We start from the raw sequence: 18,015 nt of genomic DNA on the forward strand, positions 1-18,015 counted from the left end.
TAGCAGATGTCCCCTCCAGGCTTGGTGAGAAGGGTTGATGGCAGGGCCTGGAACAGAGCCAGCCCAGCAATTCTGCAATGGAGATGCTTAAGAGGCAATAACAGAAGAGGGAGCTCAGAGGAAGACCCTTCAACCAGCAGATTTGAGGGAGTGGCACGCATCCTTGATGGAGCAAAAAAGGACATCTCTCCTTGGTATGTCAGCCTTGTTTAGGTCTCAGCGATGCGTTGAAGACAACAAAGTCTTGCCCTTCTTCCTCTCTGGGCAAAAGACACGGTGAAGGGGATGTTCTGTGGCCTCTCTGAATGCCATTTATTGGCAACTGTTAACGTTGTGAGGGAGGCATTAGCCCTGTGCTGCTCTTCCCTGGGATATTCTGGTTTGTTGCTGTTACCAGCTTTTGTGCCCTTTTTAAAGGGCACAATGTCTGTTGGCTTTTTAAATTAAAACCTGCCATGATTTGAAATGAATTGGTATAATAGTAGTAGTAAAGAACATAATCTTCCCAGCTGTCCTCCCTACCATCTTGCTAGTCCTCCTACATCCAGCATGTCGGTCATAAATCCTCCCCCTGTTGTTCTTGATATCCCCTGATTTCTATACATCTTGTGCTAGCCGAACTTCAGTGGAGTCTTGGAGGTCTGTGCTCCTAGTGGGAGTGGTACCTGTATGATGTGTCCTGCTCACATGTTCAGTGTTAAAACGCTCACTGGTTTGTCCAGATCAGCAGGGAGCCCTGGTGACTGCAAGAGGAGAGGCTGCCTCTAGGCTGTGATTTGGCTTCATATTGCTCTAGGTGTGTTTGTCCTTGGGTTCCTGCGGGCACAGGAGACCATTAGGTGCTCCTGGTATCTCCCCTCTTCCTGGCACACCTTGAGGTTTAAAGGACACTGCTCCATGGAGGGGTTGTGCTACAGCTCATCCCAGAGGACTTGGTGTCTCACTGGTCCCTGCTGGGTGTGTGATCGGATCGATGGTATTCCATCAGTCTGTGATGTGCTGATGTCACCAGGGCCATGTTTGCTCTGTAATAATCTCTTCTCCTGCCATGTTCAAAGGCCCAGAGTTTTTTGGGCTGAGAGTCCAGGCTGAATGCTGCAGCCAGGTCAGCAGGCATCACTCCTCTTCTGCCAGATCTGAACTTGTTTGGCCTTTGACCGTAGCCTGCCTTGCTGCCTGCTGGCTGAACCGCTCTTCCCTCACCCTGATTCACCTTTTTTCAGTTCATCTGGATTATCGACCAGGGTAGGTGTCTACCAGGATTGACCCTTCATAGGCTCTTGAGAAGTTTTCTGAGCTGCCTCAAGGCAGGGAAGGATTTATGGGCCAGTCAGGGAATGATTAAATAAGTTTTTGGAGCCCCTGTACTTCCTTCAAAGTCTTCCTTCCTAACCAAGGGGATCTTTTCAGAGTTTGAAATTTGTCATTCTTTTCCACAGAAGCGCTCAGGCTTCTCCACGTGTGAATAATTGCAAACTCCCTCCTGCTGGGGCCATTGAAGTGAAACCGCAATGCACGTTTGTACTAAACCTGTTCTGAATGTCAGCAAGCGAGCAGGGCTCTGGGGCACCCACCCATATGAGTACACAGCAAGCGCCTCGCACAGCAAGGAGCACCCCTGGTGCCAATGTTTGAGTCTTGTCCCTGACTGCTGGGGCATGGGATCACCCCTCTTCCTCGGTGGCCGATGTTGAGGTTTTGTCCTGTCATCTTGGCATGGAGAGTCAAAGGTCCAGGAGATTTGTTTGGTGTTCATGGGCATTGCCACCCGCTGGATGCTGGCTGGAGATGGCTGTGGGACTTGGGTCAGCAGCAGATCATTCTCATGAAAACCTCTCAAGAAAATATAATTCCCAAACTCACTTTTGCTGCTTCCAAAAAACTTTCCCCTAGCATTGCTTAAAAGATGAATCTGAAGGGCCAAATGCTGAGTTACAGCAGCTCTCATAATCCTTGTGTTTGTACATAATGTTGGCAAGACCCTTACCCTGTTTGGACTGTGGATCACATCTTTCAGTTTTTTCAGCGTGGAAGCCTTTGTCTGATGGCTGGTTGTGAGAGTCTGCGGTTTTTTGAGCCTTTCTATACAAGCCATCCTGCAAACAGGTAATCATTTTATTCAGTAGTAGATCTGTAAGGTGTATCATCCTGGTCTGTGGGATTGATTTCAATGGAGTCTGAATCTTCCTCCATTTTAGGCATTCAAGAATTTTGCGAGACAACTTCATTTTACGTGGGAAACTTTCTGGGACGCTGCTCAGACCAAAGATGGAATATAATTATAGAAAACATACAAAGTAGCTGAACCGATTTTTACCAGGCTTTCTAAAGAACAAAACTACTGTTCTCTAAGTGCTTTCTTCCTCCAAGTGTGCAAGAAGCTGAAGCTACCAGTATCCAATGTAACTTGGGTCCTTCAGTCTTCTAGGGTTCAGGCCTTTCCAGTCTGTTGGCTTTTTAACAAAAAAAATTAAGTTCTTGAATTCTTGTGTTGCATTTGCTGGAAGACTGTGGACCTTTTTCCCTGAAAGAGCAGCTTTTGTGCGAGTTGCAGGCATGCCGAGGAGCTCCCAAATGTTTTAGCAGAACTACAGTATCTGCAGAGATCCTTTGCTCTTTCTACACCTAAATTACACCAATTTCATGCAACTGTAACAAAACCTATAAAATTGGTGTACCTCCTTTGTGTATTTGCTCTTAAGTGGGTTCAGATATCCACTGTATGTGGATTTTGCTCAAAGTCAGTGTTGAGTAGTCAAAAGTAAGGCAAGATATGGACTGAGGCCATTTAGTTCATCACCGCCTTGAGCCAAATCCAAGTATTAAGGCATTATCAAACCTGTTTAAGCACACACGTAGTACGGTGCTGGCCTGAGTTAATGACACAAATTTTCCTCACTTAGTATAATTCTTGGGTGCAATTGGAGCTTGATATTGTTTGCTCTTAATTTCCCCAGATACCCAAAAGACCAGGAAAATTAGGTACAGAAAAGGTAAATAAAATAGTTGAGCACAGGAATGATGGCAGCAGTAGTGCTGTGCTAAATTGGTTTCTTTGAAGTGAACTGTGATTGCAACTGCAGAAATTTCCCATGCTTGCATGCAGGGAGGCAAGGTGAGGTTATTAATTATAACAACAGGCTGGAATTGGTCTTAATGAGAAATAGTGTAGCTTGAGAGGAGCTGAGGCTGAGCTGATGGCTGTCCCCAGGGCTGAGCCTCCAGAGAGACCTTCCCAGGCTGTTCTTCTGCCAGCCTTGCTGCAGCAAAGCCTGTCCTGTGATGATCCTGTGCGACTGATGCCCAGTGTAGCATGTTCCCCATGCCTCCATCCTGAGTTTCGAAGAGGTCACGTTGCCGTTGGCCATCTTGTCTGGGCCTTGCATCCCAATAATCTTGGATAGGCACAGGAGGTGCTTCTTTAGGGTGGGACACCTGGTCCCTCATTAAAAGCTTGTGAATCCAGAGCTTGCAAAACCTCATGACATTTGAGCAAAGCTAGAACCTGGACTTTGCTGGCCTCTTTGAAATACTCAGTCTGCCTCTTCCTTTCATAGCCCCAGGGATTCTTCTTGTTGCCCTGGCAGAGATTTGGGTAACTTGTTCATTAGGAAAGGAGCCTTTGAGAATGATCTTGTCTCAGCATGCCTATACTGCACAGCACTCTGCCAGCCAAACTGGTTTTCTTCTGAAAAATAATATCTTACAATATCGAAGCACTTAAGGTATATTAAAGGCTAATGATGCACATCCTGTTTTTCTCACAAGGCAAGCCTTCCAGATTCTGATTCTGCTTTGATGATTTTGCATGAAGAACGATAAAAGTCTCTTGTCTCCAGCCCATCAGTTTAGGATAACACTGCCTGTATATCCGTAGCCTTGGAGGAAAGCTAATGTGAGGCCGGCTCCCTCCAGATGTGTGTCACTTTGCATTCTTGCAGCAGCATTGGGCCTGTAACTCCAGTGACCACGTATTCAGATGGGCAGATCCCTTCAAAGACTGCTCCTTCTCTCCTTTTCCTGGACCAAACCCAGCCAGGGATTTCAGCCATGACGAGGACTCTCCAAGTGATGATGGTCTCCTCAACTTCCTTCCTTCATCAAAGCCAGACTTTGGTGCATGTGACAGGAGTTTTCAGGATGCTCCTGTCCCAGCTGTGCCTCTGCCCTCCTCCTGTTTCCCACCTTGCTCTTGACAGGTTCCTTGGAGCCTCTTCATGGCCAGTGAAGGGTAGAGGAGCATGTTCTCTGTCCCACTTGCATCCTTTGCAAGCAGTTGTACTTACAGAGCATTGTCTTGGAACTCCTTTCTTCCCTGTCCTACAGCAAAATGTCCCCTCTCACCCTTAACATCCGTCTCTCTTAAGACAGGCAAGTCCTGTTTTCAGGGAGGTGACGACAAAGTAAATTGCAGGGAAAGCTGTAGTTTGAGAGTATGTTCTGTGGTTTTGTTGGCTGCTGGAAAAATATACTGGTGAATGAACTCCATACATCTGGGGCCAGTGGTTTTTCTCTCAGACCTCTCATTAGCAGAGTTCAATTTTCCCCTGGGAACTTCTCATTAAAACTCACAGCCTGTTCTCTCTCTGGCCAGTGGAGCACATCTGAGCTGGCGGAGCACTTTGTGAGCTGTGTCCAGTGTGGGAAAGTAGAAGCTAAACAGAAACTGTGCAAGAACCCTCCTGAGGTTTGATGCAATGGGACCAAGAAATTCCCAGGGACTGGAGTGCATCATTAGCTTGGAAAACTCTTAGCATCTAATCGAGCCTCTTGGCACCTTCTGGGGTGGGTACGTGGTGTTGATGGGTCTTTAATGGCCCCATTTACCCTCAAGTGCTCAGCTTTGCAGGGTCTCCTGCTGCAGAATTAGATTTATTTTTTTCCTCTCCCTTCTGCTTTGATGAGTGATTTTCCTCTGCCACCATTGCTTTATTAAACAGAACAAACTCAGTTGTCCTGCTTCAATTCATTTCAAGTTATTACCAGTGGAAAATGCTATTTTCTGCATAAATGTAATTGTCCTGCCCCAGTGAATAGTTAGGAGCACTGATACTGCACTGGGGCTGGGAGGAGGTAACCTCCAGAAAGAAGGGGTGTCCTGGCATGGAAGTGGAATGGGCTGGTCCCTCAGCTGTTTTTCCTTTCCCTGTCTAAGCTGTGTTCCTGGGAACTAGTTGACAGTTTGTCCTGGATTGACTCTAAAGAGTGAGAGTAGATATATGATAAAGCTCTGGAGCACTCAAAAATTGATATTTCAGGATCAAGAAGTCTTTATTTCATCAACTGCTTCAACAAAAGGAGGAATCTGTGTAGTTGTAGCCATTGTGGTTCCCTTCCACCAGACTGAAGGAACAAAGAGAATGGTGCAGCCAGGAGCTCAGACCAAGGTCCCAGCTCCAGTCCTGGCTGAAAGGAGCTGCCCGGTGTGAGACGGAGGTTGCACAAGGAAGGTGGTGTCCTTTTTGGAGTTGTTTTTTCTTTCTTCCTCTGACCTCAGTGTGATGATTCATACGGGGGGCTGCAGGTCCTGGATGCTACAGACCAGGTCTGCTGTGAGGCCGACCTCTGTCCTGGGCTGGACAGCTGCTTGCAGTGGTGGTGCCTGGAACAACACGAGTTGTCAGACATGATGATAAAGCCAAGCTATTTTAGCAAGAGTTTCTTAAAAAATCAGTTTTGTCCCTTTGTAGTCACCAGAAGGCTGAACTGCTAGTGCTTTTGAAGTTGGCAGGTTCCTGCTAGGGTGAAGCTCTGTTTTGTAGCAGCTTTCAACCAGGGCTCCCTTAGCACTTTCTCAGCTCCCCTGGGGAGGATGTGTGCCACCAGCCCTGTTCTGCAGGGTGGCTCAGACCCATACAGTACCAAATATTTCCCTGGTGCTGTGCAAGGGGAGCAGGAGTGCAGCACAGAAAGGTGTAGTTGTGAGACTACTACTAGTAGTAGTCTCCACTGAACTACTAGTTCAGTGGAGGGGCACTAAGATGGTCAGGGTGCTGGAGCACATGTCCTGCAAGGAGAGGATGATGGACCTGAGCTCATTCAGGCTGGTGAAGAGAAGGCTTTGGAGGAGGTCTACCAATACCTACAGGGACTTCATCCAGAAGACAGAGCCAGGCTCTTCACAGCAGTGCGTGGTGGGAGGACAGGAGCATAGGGAGGACAACAGGCATAGGATGAAACAGGAGAGGATCAGACTGGATATAAAGGGAAGCATTTTTGTCCCAAGGACAGTCAGTTAGTAGAGTTCACTGCCCAGAGAGGTCACGTAGTCTCCGTGCTTGGAGGTTTTCAAGAGCAGACTGTATAAACCTGAACAACTTGCTGTGATCTCTTAAGAGATGCATCTTGGAGCAGGAGTTTGAACTGAAGACCCCCTGAGGTCCCTTCTGACCTGAGTTATCCTGGGATCCTCTATGCTTGCTCTTGTGGAAGTGGGGTGCTGCTTTTGCTCACATGTAGAGAGGTCCAGCAAGGAGCCCTGTTTTGTGGGCACATTTGTGCCATTGCAGCAGGCCTGCCTAGCACTGCCTGACTTCGTTGTTTTGATACGATCCTCCAAGAGAGCATAGGTGAGTGTAGGGGAGGTTTTCTTTGCTGTCTCTGCCCTTGCTCAGCAGATCTGTGCTGGTGCAAAGTGTGAGAAGAGGGCAAAGGGATAGGTCCTTTCCAGTGCTTTGTTTTTGCCTGCGCCTCTCTGAGATTGGGCGAAGGTCACTGGAATTGAAGCCTGTCTTGTTTTCTTGTCTCACTTTGGAGGAGTGGGAAAGGCAGGGTTTGGAAATACTTATGCAACCTGCCTTGTTTGTATGATGCTAACATAGAGCTGGTGACACTTACTTCTGTAGCCTCAGGGGTTTAGACGTATGAATCAGAGACTGTTTTTCTCCAGTGATGCTCCTATAGAAATTTGTAAAAAGTGGAAAGTCCCAGTTCATAGTGTTTCTGTGCTGCTCTGCCAGTATATCTGCTGCAACCTTCCTGTGGTCCAGCCTACCAGCCCTTGCCTGGCTCTGCAAGAATGAGTCAGCTCAGACAAGAGCATCTCCTCGCCTGGGCTTCATGACACGTGGGCCATGATCCCAACCTACGTGCCCTTCTAACAGTTCAACTGCCAGAGTGATGCTGTGTGGTTCCTGACCTCCTGCACCAGCATGGGTGTCTTCTGCTCCAGCTGGCTCTGGAGATGTGGTAGGTCCATGTGGGAGATGGCTCAGCAGTCCTCTCTTAGGTCAGAGCATGCACTGCCATTGAAAGGAGTTAAATAGAAAACAGCTGGATGAGGAGGAGGGGAAGTGATATGCAGCTCACAGATAATTGAGGCAGGATTTTGTTTGGGGTTTTTGTGATTTTACTTTTTCTTCCACAAAGTTCTAGTGCTTTTTCTTGTATTTGTTGAACAAGAGGATTTTGCTACAGTGTGTTCTGTTTCAGAGAACTCAGGGTTTGTACGTTGCTGGCTAGAACAATTGATTTTTATTTATTTGTTTATTTACTGCAGGAGAGAACTGAAGCAGTAAGTTTTAAGGCTTTAGCTGTTCTGGAGGAGTTTTATTTAGAGAAACAGCCTGATTCTGTTGCTGTGTTCAATTGACACAAGCTCATATAATCCTGTTGCCAGTGTGGGCTCTGCAGTGGAGCCCTGGGATCTCTTGCTCCAGTGCTCAGGTCACCTCGAGCCATTTGCTCTGGCAGTCCAAGGTGCTTCTGTCCAGGGATGGTTGCCATCTCTTGCCCTGGAGCTCAGCTGCACATCACACAGGCTTGGCACGTCACCAGCTCCCTGCCGGCAGGAAAGACACAAACTGCAGGTTTTTGGGCACTTCTTGGTCTCGCACCCTGCCCTGTTCCTTCCTGTGTTGCCCTGCTCTGGTGAGACTCCAGAAAAGCCTTTGGTCCCAGATGACACCCAAAGGTGGTGGAGACCCCTTCTTGTTTGATGGCTGTGTAGGAGCCAGGGCTCTGTAGCAACAGGACACGCAAGCTCAGCAGAGCCCTAGGAAGGGGATATCACTGTCCTGAGGTGGGTTTGGGAGGTGACCAACTGGTGCTGCCTTAATCCCTTCCTTGGCTTGTCCTAACAATTCTGCCCCACTTTGGTTAGAGGAAAGTTCCGACACATCAGAGGGAAGCAAAGGGCCAGTGATGACCCTGCAATGACTCTCCATTCCCTCCTAGTGACAGCCTTCCCCCACCACCTCTGTGCGCTCAGGAACGGTGTCCAGAGGGAAACAGCCACCCACCCACCTTTCAGGCAGCTCTGCTGCTGGATCCTGCCTGCAAAGGCTGCCTGGGCATACCAGCCAGCATCCCTCTCTAGAGGCTGTCACCTCGGCGGTGGGCTGTCTTTGGCATTCCCAACTCTTGCAAGGCAGAGCGAGCAGTGAGGTTCCCTGGGATCTGATCAGCATGCTGAAAGCTGCCTACTTGGTTGAGTACCTTCTATATTCTTTTTTTAAGTATTATAATTACATTGTTGTGATTGCCAAGGTAGGTGCAGTTCTGCCAACATGGTGGTGTCTCCTGCTAGCTGATGTGCACCCTGTCTTGGTTGGGTAGAGCTGTTGAGGTGGGAAGCATGGCCATGTGGGGCCAGACCCGTCCATGCTGCTGGAGGTGTGGGGTTGTACAACTGTTGCCCTTTCCTTGCCGTGTGCACCCAAAAAGAGCTTCTGGCCAATCCCTGTCGTCAGCCTGCTGGGCTTCTGAGAGCTTGCATCATCGTGCTCCCTATAAAGTGTCCCCTTCCCAAGAAAAGCCCTTCTGTGGGTGGATGACTTTGCCAGGTCACTGTGGAGCAGCTGGTTTTGAGAGGAGCTCCTCTCCTGCACAGGTGTCTGGGAAGGTGGCAGGCGAGGTTTATCTCAGTTGCGTTTTCTGGGGCTGGAGAGCATGTGTGTTATCATGCAGCAGATGGGCCTGGTGAATAGATGGTGGAGACAACTGTATTTCTTCACGCAGGCTTGTTGCCTGCTGGGAAAGGAGCCAGCCAGGCTTTGTAGGGAGAATTACAGAGCTTGGACAGGCTGTGGTTGGGTTTCTCCTTCAGCCCATTCATTTTTGAGAGGTAGGTGTTGGTGTGGGACAAAGGCTGCTGCTACAACCCATCATGTGCTGGTCTGGGCTGTACTGTGTAAGGATGGACCAAGGGCCAGTCTTCAGTGCTGCCCTTCCAGCCTTGTGCCCTCTGTGATCTTTGGACCCTTAAATTAAGTCTGGTGTTCCAGGCAGGGACTTGAATTGTCCATCAGTCCTAGGTAGGAATCTGGTGGGAGCAGGCTGCAGTCTGGTGCACTGCCAGTTGTCAAGACTGGGGAACCGGTGGCTTGTGGGGGACAGCCGAAGATGCATGTCCCATGTCCTCTCCCATTTCTGTGCATCTCCGACTAGCTTGCAGGGAAAGCTGTGTGGCTGCTGGGCACCGTGACATGGTGCAACAGCCATCCTGGGGAGAAGCAGGAAGGGAAGTCTCCTGCCAGGGCTTGCCACACTGGTGGCCCTGCCACTGCAAGGGGAGCCACAGACCTTTGAGGGAAGAGCTGATGGCCTTTCTGGGAGGCTCTTTGGTTTTCCTGAGAGCTGTCAGTGGAGAAAGTCAAGCAAGTGGAAATCCCAGCAGTGGGCAGGATGGTGTCCCTGGAACACTGTTGGGAGCCAACTCCTGTGGCATGGGGGAGAGGAGAGGACTGGGAGGGGGACAGTGCAGCAGGGAGCATCGCGGCTCCCCAGGGCCAGTATTGGAGCTTGGAGGAGAGCACTGCAGTGTCCTGGCTTCCGCCTCCCTTCTTGCTGCCTGGAGCTTGGATCTCCTGCCCATCCAAGTGAAACGGTGCTGTCTTGCCTGAGCCTGCAGCTTGTCGCTGATGCCGCGTCAAGCAGGTCTGGCAATGCAGCTCATCTCACTGTCCCCTCGTGTGGTACTTCTGTCTTTGTGGTTATCTTGTTTTTTCTGTTCTCTCTATTGGTATGGGAAGGGACAAGGTGATTTCTTTCCATGGTCCTGTTGTTGCATGGCTAGAAGCCTTTGCCTGCTGGGTAGGACCATGGGTGCAAGAGTGATGTGTGCAGCAGGAAGATTGGTGGCTGGAGGGTCCTGCTCTGCAGTAAGCAGTGCAGCATCTGCATTTAGATGTGGATTTTCTGGAGCCAGTGCTCTCCAGCACAGTGTATGGTGGGTAACAGCATGGGACGCTGCAGGAGGACGGACGTGCATGGCGCAGGTTGCTGACAGCCTTTGCTTGCCTTTTGCTGATGCCTGGGGTTTGAGGAACCTCATCCAGTAAGACGAATGGATGTGACAGGATCACTGTGCCCTTCATGGCCCCATTTGCTTCCCTGCCTTTACTGGAGCTGGGCATGCAGCTCATTCCCTTTTGCTGTTTGGGGAGTGATCTCCCTTTCAGACAGCTGTGGGCATGGTGCTGCCAAAGGGGAGAGGATTGTATAGTGGCTCAAAGCTGTAGGACTTCAGGCAGAAAAATCAATGTTTATATTTCTCTTAGCTGGGAAAGATTCCTTAAATAACTCCAGTAAATAAATACCTTGTAAAGTTCAAACTATGAAGGCATGGTATATGAACCAGAATGAATTTTCAAGCTCTCCCTTGCAATAAAATGGATTTCTTGAGTTCGGGCTTTATTTAGAGAAACATTTGATTTAAGAAGGGAGTTGAAGGTTGTATCTGATCTCTTTGTGAGAGGGAGCTGCTCTTCCAATGGCTGTGGAGCATGGTCTGGAAATGTGGTTGGATTGCTGCTGCTGCTGCTGGAGTATTCCCAGGAGAGTTTCTTGTGTACCCAGCCAAACGGAGGGTCACTCTCCTCCTCCCCAGGGTGGTTCTTGCTGCATCCTCTGTCCCCTCAAGACCCCTGCTGCTGCAATGCAGTCTGCTCAGCTGCCTTCGGAAGCTGTTGTGCAGGTGCTGCTGCTTGGGATGCTGGAGACCAGCCAGGATCCGGTTCCCTCCACGGACTGGACCGGCGTCTCATAGCTTTCTGTGCCTGCTTTCTATGGCATAAAACATCTTCTATCCTCTCTTTGTTCCAGCCGGTGTTGCAGTTGAACTTGCTTGTTGAAGGGATGCTTGAGAGGGAGCCAGCAGTGAGCCCGCTGGATTGCAGCTCCCATGATTTAGAGTGTTCATTCCTTGGTCTGGGTGCCTGTCTCAGAGGCTTCTCCTGTAGAGTTGGCCCTGCCCGGGGTCTTGGGCAAGCAGGGCAGGGTGGAAGGGGTTGGAAAGGGACCAGCTCAGCTGGAGAAAGGCATGGCTGGCCTGGAGCTTGGGTTCAAGGTTGGGGCTTTAGACTTGGCTGTGTTATCTGGGAGCAGGAGTGCACGGAGAGAGGGCTCTGGGCTCATGCTGCAGATTTACCTGAAGGACAACTGTTTTGTCCTTGTGTGAAGGAGGAGGAAGCAGAAAGCTCTGTTTCAGCCCCACCTTTGCTCAAAGCTCCAGGAAATGACCCTGAGCAGGGGATAAAGGGCACCACACAGGGCTGGGATTCCTTCTGCTGTTTGTCAGCATGCGTGCAAGCAGGGCATCGCCTTCCTGAAAGCACTAGGAGGGCCGCGGTGAGGGAGAGCTGCTCCCTGCAAGCCCAGAGGTTGCCATGGCCTGTGGAGCTGGTGCTGCTGCTGTGCTTCACTTTCTGAAAATTGAAGCTGCCTGGAAAACTTTATTACGACTTTCTGCCCTGGAACGAGGTGGCTCTGGCATGCGTTGCCCCATTCCCCATCAGGGTTTCAGGCATTCGCAGGCAACACTGGAGGTTGAAACTGAGGACTGCTGCTGACGACAGGGCTCTGTGGCCCCTCTGCTTCCCAGGTAAGCAGGGCAGGAGCTGGAGCTGGGACACGGTGCCTCGCTCTGCAGAGCTCAGAACCTGCTGGTGAGCTGTGCCGGCACTGGTGCACCATGACTTACTTTGGCTCTGGCACAGGGCTACTGCTCACAGGCTGGCTGGGCCAGGCTTCTGTCCCCAAAGCCCATAGCCAGCACCACCATACATCACAACCTGCTTTTCTTTGCTTGGTGGTGTCTGGGGTGGGATAACACAGTTATCCCAGTGTGGATAAGTTGTGTACCCATGGTGGCAAGCCAAAAGGAGAGGAGAGAGACAGGAACAGAAAATGAAACAGAGGTGGGCCAGAGTGACACCGAAAGAGAAAGAATTGACCTTGGGAACAGCAAGAAGGCAGAGCAGGGTGTCACCTCATCCAGAGAGTTACAAACAAGCTGCAGATGTACAAAATTATCGAGATTAGGTGCAGAGGCAGTGTGCTTGCTCGCCGAGGTGCATCCCCGCCATGACAGCGGGGTCGGTGGGGTTGCGGGACTGTTTCTTGTGCCCTTCCTGAAGTGTTTTGGGTAGAAGCCAGTGCATTGCCCTGTACTTGGAGAAATCGGTTGTCGGTGCCAGACGAACAAGTGCCTCGAGAGCAATGACTGGATTGCCGGTTGTATTCTTCTGGAAGCAAGGTCCTGACCATGCCAGCCCAGGAAACGCATGGTGCCCCTGCGTACTGGGTAGCCTGGCCTCATGCTGTCTTCTGTTTTCTTCCAGCCACTCCCACTCTCCCGGCTCCATGGCTGCTGTCCGCGAATGGTCCTGCACCCGCTGCACCTTTCTGAACCCCGTCGGCCAGCGGCAGTGCTCCATATGCGAAGCCCCCCGCCAGAAGCCTGACCTCAACCACATCCTGCGGCTCAGCGTGGAGGAACAGAAATGGGCTTGTGCCCGCTGCACCTTCAGGAACTTTCTGGGCAAGGAAACCTGCGAGGTATGTGGCTTCACCCCAGAGCCAGGGCCCAGCGGCTCCCCTTTACCCGTCATCAATGGCATTTTGCCCAAGCCCGCCGTGCTTGTGGAGCCCAAGGGCACGTCCAAGGAGGAGGCTGCCAAGGCAGAAAGCAGCAGCGAGGACTCAGAGGGGAAGAGCCCTGATGAAGCGGAGCTGGAGAGTGGCTGGGCTTGCCAGCGCTGCACACTGCACAACACGCCAGTGGCCAACTCCTGCTCTGCCTGTGGTGGCCCACGCAAGCTCTCCCTGCCCAAGATCCCACCAGAGGCGCTGGTCGTCCCTGAAGTCATCACCCCTGCTGGATTTCACATGGCCCCCTCTACCCCGCAGCCTTTAGTCTCTGCAGAGATCTCTGATGGTGACGCCCTGGCTACCCAGGGCCCAGTGGCTATGGAACAAGAGGCCCAGAAGATACCAGCCTTCAGTCCCTTCTCCCCGGGGCTCCAGAACAACCCTGTGCCCCGAAGCCGCCGGGAGGTGCCCCCCCAGCTGCAGATGCCGGGGCCTGAAGCCTCCCAGCCTGTGGCTCAGAGCACAGCAGGGCAGAAGGGCTCTCCACAGGGTCAGGCCAGAGCTGCCCCGGCTGCCCGCTTCCAGGAGCTGCTGTCCAACAAGCGGCTGAGCGTGCTGGAGGAGGAGATGGAGGTCAGTCCATCCCACTGGAAGTGCAGCTCTTGCTCCTTGCTTAACTCCGCCGGAGCCAGCAAATGCGAGGCTTGCAGCACCCAGAAAGGCAGTGACACCATCAATCTGGTGGGGGACTCAGTGAGATTCACCCCGTGCAGCCCCTCCAGCCCTGACTTCACCACCTGGTCCTGTTCCAAGTGCACCCTCAAGAACCCCACCCTGGCCCAGAAGTGTAAAGCCTGCGGCTCCTCCAAGCTGCATGGCTTCCAGGAGCATGGGACACAGGGCGAGCCGTCCCCCCGCTGCCCCGACTGTGGGGCTTGCGACAAGGGCAGCTGCTCCTCATGTGGTGGCAGGGCCCCGTCCGCCCGCAAGGTTGCCCGCCTCTTCCCGTCCCAGCTGCCCACCAGCCAGGAGAGGCCGAGCCAGTGGGCTTGTCCCGCTTGCACCTTGCTCAATGAGCTCAAGGCCAAGCACTGCGTGGCCTGCCATACCCCGCAGCAGTACATGGCCCAGCGCAAGGGCCTCAAGCCCCTGAAGAGACGGGAGAGCATGCACGTGGAGAAGAGGCGGCAGACGGATGAGGGAGAGGCCAAAGCCCTGTGGGAAAACATCGTGACCTTCTGCCGGGAGGTGAGTGCTTGCTGAACTAGTCTTGCTCCTGGTTTCACTTGGAGGGGGCCCTCTTCACACCTCCCCACGGGTCTAGGGCATCGCTTGGCACAGGCAAGCTGCCTTCTGTATCTTAGGTCCCAGAGAAGGTCTTCACCTGCAGCAGCTGGATGCTGGCTGTTAACACTGAAATGTAGTATTTTTAATTGGTGCAAGATAATCTCTAGGGTGAAGGTGGTCCATCCAGTTCACTCCCAAGGGTGAGGAAGTCTGAATGTTAACTCTGAAACCTAGTGATATTTTAAATCAGCAAGAGAGAACATCTGGGTTGAAGGGGACATTCTTAGGTGGTCAATACAGCTCTTTCCCTGTCCAAGGGTAGGGAAGGCTGGGAGAGTGTGTCCAGGTTTGCTGGTGGCACCACTGTCTGTGGGCAGCAGCTGCGACATGTGTGGGTACAGGAAATCTGGGGACACAGCAGACAGAGGCTCAAGAGCACCGGCAGGGGTGTGGGCAGAGGAACTGCTGGCACTGCGAGCAACTGCAAGTGTTCAAGAACTGTGAGCTGGGCCTTGGTGTTCTTGGTTTTGGTGTTTGTGAATGCACAGCTGCAGCTGCAAATGGCTTGCCCCTGTTTTGGGAGGGACAGCTGAGGTTTAGCTGTACCCTGGCTCCAGGTAAGGGTCTCAGGAGCACATGCTATCACCCTACCCTTCCACTGTGAATTATCTGGCTTGATCTGTTGGGTTTCAGTCTCAAACAGTGCTGTGGTGGCCCCATTTTTTTCCCTGAGTGGCGTAAGATGCTCTTGTGAATGCTGCTCTTTCTCTGCCCTCCTTCTGGGGGAAGCCTCCAGCTCTTCTGGACCAGATGGAAAGGGAGTTGCAGTCCCATTTTGACGTAGAGACAAGGCTTTTTCTGCTTGGGCCGAGAAGTGCGTCCATGCCTGTGCCTCTGCTGCACAGACTGGGGACCACAGAGGTGTTTGGCTTGGGAGGGAGCTGTTAAGAATGATCCTGTTTTGGGGTTGTGGGTTTTATTAATTGCTATGTGTCCCTCCTAGCAGATGTGAGTGTCTTTATAGCAGAGAGACCCTGATTCTGCTTATCCCCCTCTTTTAAGCAAGTGAATAGCCTCTTTTGTAGGCAGGGAACATCTGTTACCTCCGGTGGAATCGGGCTTGAAGGATGAATTATGAGATGGACAAGTTGAATTAGCAGCTTGCCGCTGCCAAGAAGGGGAGTCTGCCTTGCCGCAGCCAGCACAGCTCTCGGTCGGAGCTTTGGCTGAGCCTGTTCAGCTTGCTAAGCCAGCAGTAAGTCCTGGGGAGGTGGCAGCGGAGAAGGTCACGTCTCTGGTCCAGAACGGCATGAAGGGGGTTGTTGGCATAGCAGGAAGAGTGAAGGAGGTCCGATGCCCAGATTTATCACCTTGCAGGAGAAATAAGCAGGGCTGCTCGTCTGGCACCATCTGTGAGCAGGCTTATTGCTGCTCAGGCATGAGACGAGTTACCTGCTCCTCTCCCTGCTGCTCTGATGCTGCCCCTGCAGCTCTTGTACCTCTCTTTCCCTCCATCTCCAGGGATATTGGTAGTGACAACTTCTCTAAAGCATTTAGAAATATGTGAAGAGAGGCATCATGGTATAAAGGTAATTAGCTTGTTAGGCAGGCTTTCCTGACGCTGCTGGGGAATTGCACTGCTATGGCTCTTGCATTGCATCCATCATCAGTGCTGGTGAGGTCTGTGGGCTTGTGTTCAGGCTCCTGCAGTCCTGCTGAGTGCTGTCCTGGCCCTGGTGAGACCCTGGCCATGATACTGGGGAGGCTGAAGGTTTTTTCCAGTTCTGCTACTTGGAAAAGCATTGCAGCAACTCCACAGGGGACAGAAAGCTTGTGATGCCCACAGGCTCTGACTCACAGACTGCTGCCTTGCTCTGTGTCCACACTGCCCTGCACGGTGGGTTCCTGGGGAGCCCCAGCTGCACCCCAAGAGGTGAGCTTGTGAGGCCAGGATGTGTCAAGGTGAGGTTGCTGGCTGATATGGCAGAGGTGGCTGCTTGTCAGCTGCACAGTCCAGATGCTCCCCTTGAGAAAGCCAGCAAGCCCTGGGACATGTCCTTTTTGGCCCACAGTGGTATTTGGACAGTGACATCTATTAGCTGAAAAACATCCTTCTACAAAAGAGAAGCTGAAAGTGCTAATTGAGGCACCATGTAGAAAGCGTTCACATAGGATTGCAACAAAAGAGGAAGGACAACTACTAGTTTGGTGTGCATAAAAGCTAATTCAAATCAGAGCTGGCTTTTGCTGAAAGAATTTAATTTCACTTAATTAACAATAACAAAAAGAAATCCTGGTTCTTATTTCACCCTGTGTTAAGCTGTCTCAAAAAGCTGCCCTTCTCCCCTTGGTGAAGTTCTGTGCTTCCATCCTGCCTCTATGGCTAATACCTATGGGATTATCTGCCCTTCAGTCCATCCTATTTTATTTAATGCAAGCAGCTATTGCAGGTGGGCTTAGACACGGGATACACTCACTCTGGAATTGCTTGCCTATTTGTGGTTGGGCTGAATCCAATTGCGAAAGGTGTCCCTAACATCCTCCATGGCTGTATCTCGGGGATGGCACAGGACTGCCAAGCCCAGCATGTCCCCTCCAGTGCGGGGGTAGCTCAGCCCTTAGCACGGGGCTTGGGTTGAGGAGCATTTGCTTGCCAGGTGGCTCCTCACAGGCTTGCTGCTCACATGCTTTGCCACTTAGAGAGGCAGCCAAGGTCCCCCACGGTCCAGCTTTTAGCACCGGTACAAAGTGTGAGACGGTCCCTGCCCGGGGAGGTTCCTGTGAAATGAGAAAAGGCAGATTTGAGTCGCAGTCCAGAGCTTGGTGCCCGGAGAGGTGAGCCAGCTCATGGCAGGGCTGAACGCTGGACCTGATGCACAAAATGCATCTGTGCCATTGCCAGCAGACACCCAGTCCCAGACCTGCTCCCTGGCACGGCATCAGAAGGGGCTGCCCAGGCCTGGCAGGCGGGCTGGGGGCTCCGCTCTCACTCCTGGGGGTGCAGTGGGAGGCTTTCCAGGCCAGCCCCGTCCAGCTGTGTGCTGCACAGCTGCACACTGATGCTCTCCTTGCCTTTCACTCTCGCAGAACAAAGTCAATTTTGTAGATGACAGTTTCCACCCTGGGCCTAAGTCTGTGGGATTCCCGGAAGGCGACAGCGTGCAGCAGAGGGTGAAACAGTGGCTGCGACCCCACGAAATCAACTGTAGCATCTTCAAGGACCGATCTGTGAAGTGGTCAGTGTTTCGGACACCCAGGCCCTCGGATATCCTGCAGGGACTGCTGGGAAACTGCTGGTAAGGGGGAGTGAGCTGGGCTGACACTCTCCTGCCCCTTCCTCCTTTCCCCCCACTTCATTCAGCTCCAGATCAGACCTCTCAGCCCTACTCAAACCCATTTATACCCCCAGGAGTGTACCCCATCCTCTGCCTCACCCCTTACCAAGCGGCTGCGGACCGCAGTCCCCTGTTCTGCACGGCTGGGCAGCTGCCTGCTGCCTGCCCGTGCCCCGCTGAGACCGTCCCACGTCCCGTCCTGCCGGCAGGTTCCTGAGCGCCCTGGCTGTGCTGGCCGAGCGGCCGGAGCTGGTGGAGAGGGTGATGATCACGAGGACGCTGTGTCCCGAGGGTGCCTACCAGGTGCGGCTGTGCAAGGACGGCACGTGGACCACAGTGCTGGTGGATGACATGCTGCCATGTGATGAGTGCGGATACCTCCTCTTCTCGCAGGTCAGTGGCCCTGGAGAGGAGAGGGGTGCCGGGAGGGGATGGGCAGTGCTCCAGGGGCAGGGGGAGGCTCGACCCCGGCTCTCCTAGGAGAGGACTGATGGAGGCAGTTGGAAGAGGTACTGCTGTGGTTCGCGTGAAGCCCCTACTCTGTGCTGCAATGGTCGTTTGCAGCTCGGGACCCTGCTTTTTG

General features: G+C 52.2%; 1 protein-coding gene across 2 annotated transcripts in view; it reads left to right on the forward strand.

The window, feature by feature from the left end:
- The window catches only part of CAPN15 (calpain 15), a 60,445-nt gene that overhangs the window by 32,968 nt on the left and 9,462 nt on the right, over positions 1 to 18,015 (forward strand). For both annotated transcript variants that reach the window (XM_010565226.1, XM_010565227.1), the window contains 3 exons: positions 12,561 to 14,058; positions 17,185 to 17,393; positions 17,642 to 17,825. In XM_010565226.1, the coding sequence (XP_010563528.1) occupies positions 12,561 to 14,058; positions 17,185 to 17,393; positions 17,642 to 17,825 (1,891 nt within the window). The remainder of the gene's footprint in view (positions 1 to 12,560; positions 14,059 to 17,184; positions 17,394 to 17,641; positions 17,826 to 18,015) is intronic.

Source organism: Haliaeetus leucocephalus, unplaced genomic scaffold (assembly GCF_000737465.1).
Source record: "Haliaeetus leucocephalus isolate CR32 unplaced genomic scaffold, Haliaeetus_leucocephalus-4.0 Scaffold188, whole genome shotgun sequence".
NCBI classification, from domain to species: domain Eukaryota; kingdom Metazoa; phylum Chordata; class Aves; order Accipitriformes; family Accipitridae; genus Haliaeetus; species Haliaeetus leucocephalus.